This window comes from Saccoglossus kowalevskii, chromosome 7 (genome assembly GCF_978046115.1).
Source record: "Saccoglossus kowalevskii chromosome 7, keSacKowa6.1, whole genome shotgun sequence".
Lineage (NCBI taxonomy): Eukaryota > Metazoa > Hemichordata > Enteropneusta > Harrimaniidae > Saccoglossus > Saccoglossus kowalevskii.
In genome coordinates, this window is record NC_140647.1 from 1,442,816 (window position 1) to 1,454,925 (window position 12,110).

The following is a 12,110-nucleotide window of genomic DNA, read 5'->3' on the forward strand; positions in this document are numbered from 1 at the left end:
AGTTTCCTATACAGGGTACTATAGCTTTCTTGGTAGCTATGGGGTAACCATGGAGACCAAATTGAAGATGAAGATGAAATCACTTATTACAAGCAAGTTAATGGCTACTTAGTACTAATTAGGGCAGAAATTAATTAGAATAGCTTAATAAGCAATTGAGGTGATTAATATTAATTAGTCGCGAAATTAATAAGTTAACTAATTAGACATATGATAATAGTGTATTGACGTAGGTTTCTTTATTTTTTAGTTTTATTGTTATTGATAATCACGCACAATTATCCAGATTTTCAAAGTTATAAGCACATTCCAGGCAATTTTCCCACTTTTTCAGAAACAATGGGACGAGCTGTGTTTCACTCCATATAGGGATTGTGGAATTTCAGAATCATTAATACCTGTCGAAAAGTACACCGTCATTATCAGATGATGGACTCCTTGACCTATGGGGTGCGTCCAAGGGTGGAGTTACCCCCAGTAAAGATATTAGCTTAACTTGCAAGTTTGAATTAGTCAGCAGATAGTTCCCAGAGTGTCGACAGTGTTTTGGGACAGCTCTGTGGGGAGCAGTTGCATTCCTGCTTAAACCAGGAGTCAGCTGGGATGTGGTTCTCTTATTCAGAGAGCTTATGAGAAGAGGAACTCAGAGAACTGTGTTTTCGGGAAATCGGTCCGGAATCAACGTTTCCAGCTGTATTTCAAGATTTCCTATGCAACGGGACTGGGTGAATCTCACCCTGAACTTTTGGTGACTCTGTGGTGACATCAGTTCTCATCCATCAAAAGAACCGCTGACTGGTGACATCTGATGGCAGCTGTAACTAAGCTAATATAGGGTACAGTATTTCTGCCTCTCAACTTTCTACTTTCAAACTGTCTGCTGAGTAACACTTGTACTGTGAGTTGGGATTGGTAGTCAAGTTGTGTCCCACTGTACAGAGAACTATTTCTGAATTATGACGATTGATTATGACTATTGTTCAGAATTTCTACGAATGAACTTTTGAAAACATTGTTGTTGAACAGCGCCCTCAACGCTGTGCCTGAATAATCTGCGGACACACCCAGACCACGCCCGTTGTTGTTGAACAGCGCCCTCTACGCTGTACCTGGGTAATCATCGGACACACCCAGACCACGCCCGATTTCGTCGTGCAGCGCCCCCAACGGTGGATTTTGTCAAGCCTCAGGAACTGCACACAGAAGCTGACTGTGAGTGAACTGTGACCTGATGTGAACATCGATGCTGAAAACATTGTTGTTGAACAGCGCCCTCAACGCTGTGCCTGAATAATCTGCGGACACACCCAGACCACGCCCGTTGTTGTTGAACCGCGCCCTCTACGCTGTACCTGGGTAATCATCGGACACACCCAGACCACGCCCGATTTCGTCGTGCAGCGCCCCCAACGGTGGATTTTGTCAAGCCTCAGGAACTGCACACAGAAGCTGACTGTGAGTGAACTGTGACCTGATGTGAACATCGATGCTGAACTGTTGACGTATTCATGTGTTTGTTACTTATGTACACTTGTGTTTTTTGATTGATTGATGGTTATTGTTCATTTATTGTTGATAACATTGGCATTGTTAGGGACAAATTAGCTGATTTTATTATTCATTGATTAGCACATTTAAACTCAAACTCTAATTAGCTAAGGTTAGGTTTTCTTTCTTTCCTTGATATATTTTCAGGATATCCTATCTCACATATTTATATGCATATGCTAATTATTGTACCTTTGTTAATTTCACTGAAGTAGATTACATTAAAGATTGTGGAGTTAAAGTGCCTGTGTGTGCCGCCTGGTTTTGTTGCCCCTGCTTCCGGTCTTGGTGACTATATCGATGAACCACATGTATCTTTCCTGTGCCGAGCCCCAAAATTTATCTTTCTCCTACACATTTGTCCCACTGAATCAATGATCTGTGAGGCTTTGTGAACGGTGTGTTACATAAAAAATATAATATTGAACAGCGATCTGTTCGTGTCAAAACAGCACATACAAATTGCGATAAGAGCGAAAATACAGTGTGTGCAGAAACAGTTTTCATGTTAAAAATACATACATTATTTCTGCAGTTCCAGATTATATAGTGCGATACGTTTATGCTACAAATTATTGTAACCAGGCCGAAACTTTCTCAAGTTTCCCCTAGAATCTTAATTTTTAGCAAACTTTGTGCTTGTCCCTCCTATTTATTCTATATCATATTAACCCAGGGTACGGATTACAATGTTTGATGTCAGGCCAAAGTATGATGCAATATTCGTACTGTAAATATTTTCCTCCATAAGATCTAGATCGATCGAGTTAGTGTGAGACGAAAACATATGATGCTACGTTTTATCATCACCTTATCAATCATGCATGGGAAACAATCACCTGTAACAAAATTTGCACGTATTCAAAATAATGGTGATAAACACGTGTCAATCTTAGTGAGCAAAGCAATAAATAGTCTTTCATGTTAAAGGCAGACCTACAGACGCTTTAGTGTATCAACTATGGCGTTTCGATTCGGAGCCTTCGTGCTCCTAACGCTGGGAGTGTTTGCACAAGGACAGGACAAACGATACTGTGAGGTAGTTGATCCTGCTAAGACCTTCCACGCATACAGCGCAGTGAGTCTTCACACAGGTGAACTGGTAACATTTGACCAGTATGAAGGCTGGACTCTACTGGTAGTCCCTTCCTCAACTTACTGAGGTAACTGTTTTGACAAATTCATTGCTATAATCAAATACACAACGTACATTAACACATACCTAAATCCAATAAGTAAGACTAAGTACCAGATTGCATTTTGTCGTCCGTTTTATTTGATTTGAGTTTTTTGAGTTGAATTTAGCTGGGATAACTGGCTTAGCCGTTGGTCGATTTAATATGTTGCTTTGTTTTTTTATTCGCGGATGATTTGGTTCTTTTGTGGACAATGTGAGTAAATTACATTTTTTGACAAATTCTTAACCAAGATGATTCCTACTATAACAAATATAAACTGGTAGTACATTTTAAGGTAACTAAAATTATAGTATTCAGATCTATTCCTGATCCGCTCAGGAATAACAACAAATCTATTAGTTGTACCATATTCCAATTATTTAGGTATTATATTTTTGTGTAGTGGCTTGTGGTGTGAAGCTTAGTTAGTTTTAGTTGACCAGGCTTTCAAGGCAAATGAATGTGTATTGCTATAGCAATGACGCTGTGACACTAAGCTTTACAATATTTGAGTCAAAAATATGACTCGTTTTCAATTATGTCAGCGAAATGACACATGAACGGGTCAGACTTAGAAAGGATTCATATGAAATATTTCAAATTAATTTTGAAAACTACACAAATATGTTAATGGTGATGCGAGGGGTGAGTTAGAGCGCTACGAGATCACTACGTACACCTTGTTGGCAATCAAGCAAATAATATCACTTTTTTGTTACTTTTAAACAACGATAGACATTTACTTTCAGCGCATGCGCTTAGCATTCAGAGCGGCAGACAATTGAAAATATCATAAGAACAGAGAATATGTCTGCGTGTCCCTTACTCTATTGATGTAGAGTACCACTCTCTGTTTATATGCCTAATCTCCGTCTATATAACAGATACCAGTATATCCATAAATGCTACTTTGAGCATCTAAGAAAAGATATACTAGCTCAATTAGTATCCTCCACGAAAGACAGTCGTCGATTGATTTATGCAAGTTTGTCATTTTGCGTTAAAACCTAGACATATCCATATGCCTCAGTAATGTATTGTTTTGTTAATGATATGTGCTGTAATCCAACATTTCTTTTCTTCTAGGTTTAACCCACCAGTACCTTGAATTGAATGAACTAGTAACTGAGTTTGCAGCTTACAATTTTACTATTCTTGCTTTTCCTGTGAACCAATTTTGTGAGTATAATATTCCCAATTTGTAGACGCCAACTATATAAATCAATAAGAGGCGAGCGATAGAACATTTTTTTTTCTTATTCATTCATTCAGTTAGTTAGTTATTTATCTATTTCTTTGTGTTTACGTTACACAGTGTTGCAAGAACCAGCAAATAATGATGAAATCCTAAATGGTTTAAGGGAAGTAAGACCAGGTGGAGGATATGTGCCCAACTTCCAAATTTTTGAAAAGTCGGACGCGAATGGCTTGGACCAATCAGATATTTGGATATATCTGAAGGTAAATAAGTATTTTATACTATAAAAACTATAAAATTAGAGGATGTGTTACCCAGTTGTCCCTTCTTATTCAAGGCTCATACCGACCGTGCGTCTGTTTGTCCTTATCTTAATATCGGATATGTCTTGACCGATGTATATGATGTTTATTCATTTATTGACCAGAATCAAGAAGGCCGAAGGGCGGCCATTTCAGGTAATCAAAATGAAACATTCCCTATCAAAGTTATGGAGGGATTTCATTCAAACTAACCGTTTATTCTAGAGAATGTACCATATATCGTGTCTTACATATACACATGTATTTTTTTCATCATCCAATTAAAAATGACATATTGTCATCGAGCATTCTCACTGTTCAGGGACCGGATCGCAGTCGAGAATGAACACATTTCATTTGGTATATAAATTCCCTAACATCAATAATAATAGTATGTGCGATACAAGCAAATGAATCAACCTTTTATTGAGCCGACACTGCTTTGTATGTGTCAAGTTATTTCTAAGCATTAAACTCAATTTGGTGACACAGAGGATTCGTATTTATATGTATACCTGTGTCAAATTTTAGACTTCGAGTCACATTACATAATACAAAAACACAGTCCCGTTGATACTGCTGTAATATTCCTTTTTACAACTTGTTTAGGACAATTGCAAATCACCAGTAGAACCGATTGGGTACAGTGATGAGATGTTCTGGGATCCGTTCCATAATGATGACATTCGATGGACTTTTAGAGAAAGAATAATTATCGAACCCGACGGTCTTCCATATATACGTTACAATGACCCTACGGACCCCTACACTCCAGGCGGTTTGCGTGATGACATCGAGCAATATCTAAGGGATGGGTACATTGATTTGTAAAACAAAACAATTTATGAAATGTTAGAATTATGTCAGACAATTAAAAAAAACCAGTGTTTTTATGTTATCTTTTTTGCTAGCATGGCAGCAATTTCTATGACGAGTAAATAGTAAACCTTCATGGTGTATTTAACTCTGACATCATCACAACGTTGGGAAATGTTTCATTCAATTCCATTTACTAACAGAGTGATGTAATTGTGGTCGTGTGTTCATCGCAATAAATTGCCATCTTGAAAACAACAATACTCATTGTAGTTGTGGTTATATCGCATAACATCTCTATTACAAATGGATGGAAGTGTAAGTGCTTGTAATTTCCGGCAGTGGGAGACTTGTGTTTAGAACTCATTCATGACAAGTTATACAGTAGTATATAAATTGGCGACAAGTGCATTGACATGTGTCATGTAATAACTGGAGACAGGTGCATTGACATGTGCCATGTAGTAACCGGAGACAGGTGCATTGACATGTGTCATGTAGTAACTGGAGACAGGTGAATTGACATGTGTCATGCAGTAACCGGAGACAGGTGCATTGACATGTGTCATGTAATAACTGGAGACAGGTGCATTGACATGTGTCATGTAGTAACCGGAGACAGGTGCATTGACATGTGTCATGTAATAACTGGAGACAGGTGCATTGACATGTGTCATGTAATTACTGGAGACAGGTGCATTGACATGTGTCATGTAATAACTGGAGACAGGTGCATTGACATGTGACATGTAATAATTGGCGACAAGTACATTGACATGTGTCATATAATAATTGGCGAAAAGTGCATTGACATGTGTCATGTAATAACTAGAGAAAGGTGCATTGTGATGTGACATGTAATAATTGGCGACAGGTGCATTGAGATGTGTCATATAATAATTGGCGACAAGTGCATTGACATGTGACATGTAATAACTAGAGACAGCTGCATTAACATGTGACATGTAATAATTGGCGACAAGTGCATTGACATGTGTCATGTAATAACTGGAGAGAGGTGAATTGACATGTGTCATGTAATAATTGGAGACAGATGCATTGACATGTGTCATGTAATAACTGGAGACAGGTGCATTGACATGTGACATGTAATAATTGGCGCGAAGTGCATTGACATGTGTCATGTAATAACTAGAGACAGATGCATTGTGATGTGACATGTAATAATTGGCGACAGGTGCATTGAGATGTGACATGTAATAATTGGCGACAGGTGCATTGAGATGTGACATGTAATAATTGGCGACAAGTGCATTGACATGTAATAATTGGCGACAGGTGCAATGGGATGTGACATATACTAATTGGTGACAGGTGCATGGACATGTGAAATGCAATTATTGGCGACAAGTGCATTGACATGTGTCATGTAATAATTGGCGAAAAGTGCATTGACATGTGACATGTAATAACTAGAGACAGGTGCATTGAGATGTGACATGCAATAATTGGCGACAGATGCATTGAGATATGACATATAATAACTGGAGACAGGTGCATTGACATGTGTAATGTAATAATTGGCGACAAGTGCATTGACATGTGTCATGTCATAACTGGAAACAGGTGCATTGACATGTGTTATGTAATAATTGGCGATAAGTGCATTGACATGTGACATGAAATAATTGGCGACAAGTGCATTGGGATGTGACATGTAATAATTGGCGACAGGTGCATTAAGATATGACATGTAATAATTGGCGACAAGTGCATTGACATGTGACATGTAATAATTGGCGACAGCTGCATTGAGATGTAACATGTAATACCTTGAGACAGGTGCATTGACATGTGTCATGTAGTAACTGGAGACAGGTGCATTGACATGTGTCATGCAGTAACCGGAGACAAGTGCATTGACATGTGTCATGTAATAATTGGCGACAGGTGCATTGACATATGTGATGTAATAATTTGCGACAAGTGCATATGACATGTGACATGTAATAATTGGCGACAAGTGCATTCAGATGTGTCATGTAATAATTGGCGACAGGTGCATTGACATGTGCCATGTAATAACTGGAGACAGAGGCATTGACATGTGTCATGTAACAAATAGAGACAACTGCATTGACATGTGTTATGTAATAACTGGAGACAGGTGCATTGACATGTGTCATGTAATAATTGGCGACAAGTGCATTGACATGTGACATGTAAAAATTGACGACAAGTGCATTGACATGTGACATGTAATAATTGGCGAGAGGTGCATTGAGATGCGACATGTAATAATTGGCGACAGGTGCATTGACATGTGTCATGTAATAACTGGATATAGAGGCATTGACATTTGTCATGCAGCAATTAGCAACAACTGCATTGACATGTGTCATGTAATAAGTGGAGACAGGTGCATTGAGATATGACATGTAATAATTGGCGATAAGTTCTTTGACATGTGACATGTAATAATTGGCGACAGGTGCATTGACATGCGTCATGTAATAATTTGCGAAAAGTGCATTGACATGTGACATGTAATAATTGGCGACAAGTGCATTGACATGTCTCATGTAATAACTGGAGACAGAGGCATTGACATGTGTCATGTAACAGTTAGCGACAACTGCATTGACATGTGTCATGTAATAACTGGAGACATGTGCATAGCCATGTGTCATGTAATAATTGGCGGCAAGTGCAGTGACATGTGACATGTAATAATTGGCGACAAGTGCATTGAGATGTGTCATGTAAAAATAGGTGACAAGTGCATTGACATGTGACATGTATTAATTGGCGACAAGTGCATTCAGATGTGTCATGTAATAATAGGCGACAGGTGCATTGACATGTGTCATGTAATAACTGGATACAGAGGCATTGACATGTGTCATGTAGCAATTAGCAACAACTGCATTGACATGTGTCATGTAATAAGTGCAGACAGGTGCATTGACATGTGTCATGTAATAATTGGCGACACGTGCATTAATATGTGACATGTAATAATTGGCGACAGGTGCATTGACATGTGTAATGTAATAATTGGCGACAAGTGAATTGACATGTGTCATGTAATAATTGGAGACAGATGCATTGACATGTGTCATGTAATAACTGGAGACAGGAGCATTGACATGTGACATGTAATAATTGGCGCGAAGTGCATTGACATGTGTCATGTAATAACTAGAGACAGATGCATTGTGATGTGACATGTAATAATTGGCGACAGGTGCATTGAGATGTGACATGTAATAATTGGCGACAGGTGCATTGAGATGTGACATGTAATAATTGGCGACAAGTGCATTGACATGTAATAATTGGCGACAGGTGCAATAGGATGTGACATATACTAATTTGTGACAGGTGCATGGACATGTGAAATGCAATTATTGGCGACAAGTGCATTGACATGTGTCATGTAATAATTGGCGAAAAGTGCATTGACATGTGACATGTAATAACTAGAGACAGGTGCATTGAGATGTGACATGCAATAATTGGCGACAGATGCATTGAGATATGACATATAATAACTGGAGACAGGTGCATTGACATGTGTAATGTAATAATTGGCGACAAGTGCATTGACATGTGTCATGTAATAACTGGAAACAGGTGCATTGACATGTGACATGTAATAATTGGCGATAAGTTCTTTGACATGTGACATGTAATAATTGGCGTCAGGTGCATTGACATGTGACATGTAAAAATTGGCGACAAGTGCATTGACATGTGTCATGTATTAATTTGCGAAAAGTGCATTGACATGTGACATGTAATAATTGGCGACAAGTGCATTGACATGTGTCATGTAATAACTGGAGACATGTGCATGGACATGTGTCATGTAATAATTAGCGACAAGTGCAGTGACATGTGACATGTAATAATTGGCGACAAGTGCATTGAGATGTGTCATGTAAAATAGGTGACAAGTGCATTGACATGTGACATGTATTAATTGGCGACTCGTGCATTGAGATGCGACATGTAATAATTGGCAACAAGTGCATTGACATGTAACATGTAATAACTAGAGACGGTGCATTGATGTAAGACATGTAATAATTGGCGATAAGTGCATTGAGATGTGACATGTAATAATTGGCGACAAGTGCATTGACATGTGGCATGAAATAATTAGCGACAAGTGCAGTGACATGTGACATGTAATAATTGGCGACAAGTGCATTGAGATGTGTCATGTAAAAATAGGTGACAAATGCATTGACATGTGACATGTATTAATTGGCGACTCGTGCATTGAGATGCGACATGTAATAATTGGCGACAGGTGTATTGACATGTATCATGTAATAACTGGATACAGAGGCATTGACATGTGTCAAGTAGCAATTAGCAGCAACTGCATTGACATGTGTCTTGTAATAAGTGCAGACAGGTGCGTTGACATGTGTCATGTAATAATTGGCGACACGTGCATTAACATGTGACATGTAATAATTGGCGACAGGTGCATTGACATGTGTAATGTAATAATTGGCGACAAGTGCATTGACATGCGACATGTAAAAATTGGCAACAAGTGCATTGAGATGTGACATGTAATAATTGGCGGCAGGTGCATCGACATGTGACATGTAATAATTGGCGACAAGTGCATTGATATGTGTCATGTGATAACTGGAAACAGAGGCATTTCCATAAGTCATGTAGCAAATAGCGACAACTGCATTGACATGTGTCATGTAATAAGTGGAGACAGGTGCATTGACATATGTCATGTAATAATTGGCGACAAGTGCATTGACATGTGACATGTAATAATTGGCGACAGCTGCATTGAGATGTAACATGTAATAACTGGAGACAGGTGCATTGAGATGTGACATGTAATAATTGGCGACAGGTGCATTGACATGTGACATGTAATAATTGGCGACAAGTGCATTGACATGTGTCACGTAATAAGTGGAGACAGGTGCATTGACATGTGTCATGTAATAATTGGCAACAAGTGCATTGACATGTAACATGTAATAACTAGAGACGGTGCATTGATGTAAGACATGTAATAATTGGCGATAGGTGCATTGAGATGTGACATGTAATAATTGGCGACAAGTACATTGACATGTGACATGTAATAATTGGCGACAAGTGCATTGAGATGTGTCATGTAAAAATAGGTGACAAGTGCATTGACATGTGACATGTATTAATTGGCGACTCGTGCATTGAGATGCGACATGTAATAATTGGCAACAAGTGCATTGACATGTAACATGTAATAACTAGAGACGGTGCATTGATGTAAGACATGTAATAATTGGCGATAAGTGCATTGAGATGTGACATGTAATAATTGGCGACAAGTGCATTGACATGTGACATGAAATAATTAGCGACAAGTGCAGTGACATGTGACATGTAATAATTGGCGACAAGTGCATTGAGATGTGTCATGTAAAAATAGGTGACAAATGCATTGACATGTGACATGTATTAATTGGCGACTCGTGCATTGAGATGCGACATGTAATAATTGGCGACAGGTGTATTGACATGTATCATGTAATAACTGGATACAGAGGCATTGACATGTGTCAAGTAGCAATTAGCAGCAACTGCATTGACATGTGTCTTGTAATAAGTGCAGACAGGTGCGTTGACATGTGTCATGTAATAATTGGCGACACGTGCATTAACATGTGACATGTAATAATTGGCGACAGGTGCATTGACATGTGTAATGTAATAATTGGCGACAAGTGCATTGACATGCGACATGTAAAAATTGGCAACAAGTGCATTGAGATGTGACATGTAATAATTGGCGGCAGGTGCATCGATATGTGACATGTAATAATTGGCGACAAGTGCATTGATATGTGTCATGTGATAACTGGAAACAGAGGCATTTCCATAAGTCATGTAGCAAATAGCGACAACTGCATTGACATGTGTCATGTAATAAGTGGAGACAGGTGCATTGACATATGTCATGTAATAATTGGCGACAAGTGCATTGACATGTGACATGTAATAATTGGCGACAGCTGCATTGAGATGTAACATGTAATAACTGGAGACAGGTGCATTGAGATGTGACATGTAATAATTGGCGACAGGTGCATTGACATGTGACATGTAATAATTGGCGACAAGTGCATTGACATGTGTCACGTAATAAGTGGAGACAGGTGCATTGACATGTGTCATGTAATAATTGGCAACAAGTGCATTGACATGTAACATGTAATAACTAGAGACGGTGCATTGATGTAAGACATGTAATAATTGGCGATAGGTGCATTGAGATGTGACATGTAATAATTGGCGACAAGTACATTGACATGTGACATGTAATAATTGGCGACAGGTGCATTGAGATGTGACATGTAAACATAGGTGACAAGTGCATTGACATGTGACATGTATTAATTGGCGACTCGTGCATTGAGATGCGACATGTAATAATTGGCGACAGGTGAATTGACATGTATCATGTAATAACTGGATACAGAGGCATTGACATGTGTCAAGTAGCAATTAGCAGCAACTGCATTGACATGTGTCTTGTAATAAGTGCAGACAGGTGCGTTGACATGTGTCATGTAATAATTGGCGACACGTGCATTAACATGTGACATGTAATAATTGGCGACAGGTGCATTGACATGTGTAATGTAATAATTGGCGACAAGTGCATTGACATGCGACATGTAAAAATTGGCAACAAGTGCATTGAGATGTGACATGTAATAATTGGCGGCAGGTGCATCGACATGTGACATGTAATAATTGGCGACAAGTGCATTGATATGTGTCATATGATAACTGGAAACAGAGGCATTTCCATAAGTCATGTAGCAAATAGCGACAACTGCATTGACATGTGTCATGTAATAAGTGGAGACAGGTGCATTGACATATGTCATGTAATAATTGGCGACAAGTGCATTGACATGTGACATGTAATAATTGGCGACAGCTGCATTGAGATGTAACATGTAATAACTGGAGACAGGTGCATTGAGATGTGACATGTAATAATTGGCGACAGGTGCATTGACATGTGACATGTAATAATTGGCGACAAGTGCATTGACATGTGTCACG

The 12,110-nt window shown here is 38.7% G+C and overlaps 1 protein-coding gene across 1 annotated transcript; it reads left to right on the plus strand.

The window, feature by feature from the left end:
* Positions 1 to 2,509: 2,509 nt before the first annotated feature.
* Positions 2,510 to 5,303, plus strand: LOC102804408 (glutathione peroxidase 3-like). The gene is made up of 4 exons (XM_078006328.1): positions 2,510 to 2,642; positions 3,813 to 3,905; positions 4,042 to 4,187; positions 4,836 to 5,303. Exons 1-4 carry the CDS (start codon positions 2,510 to 2,512, stop codon positions 5,055 to 5,057), a joined length of 594 nt encoding a protein of 197 aa, XP_077862454.1. The 3' UTR covers positions 5,058 to 5,303.
* Positions 5,304 to 12,110: the final 6,807 nt, after the last annotated feature.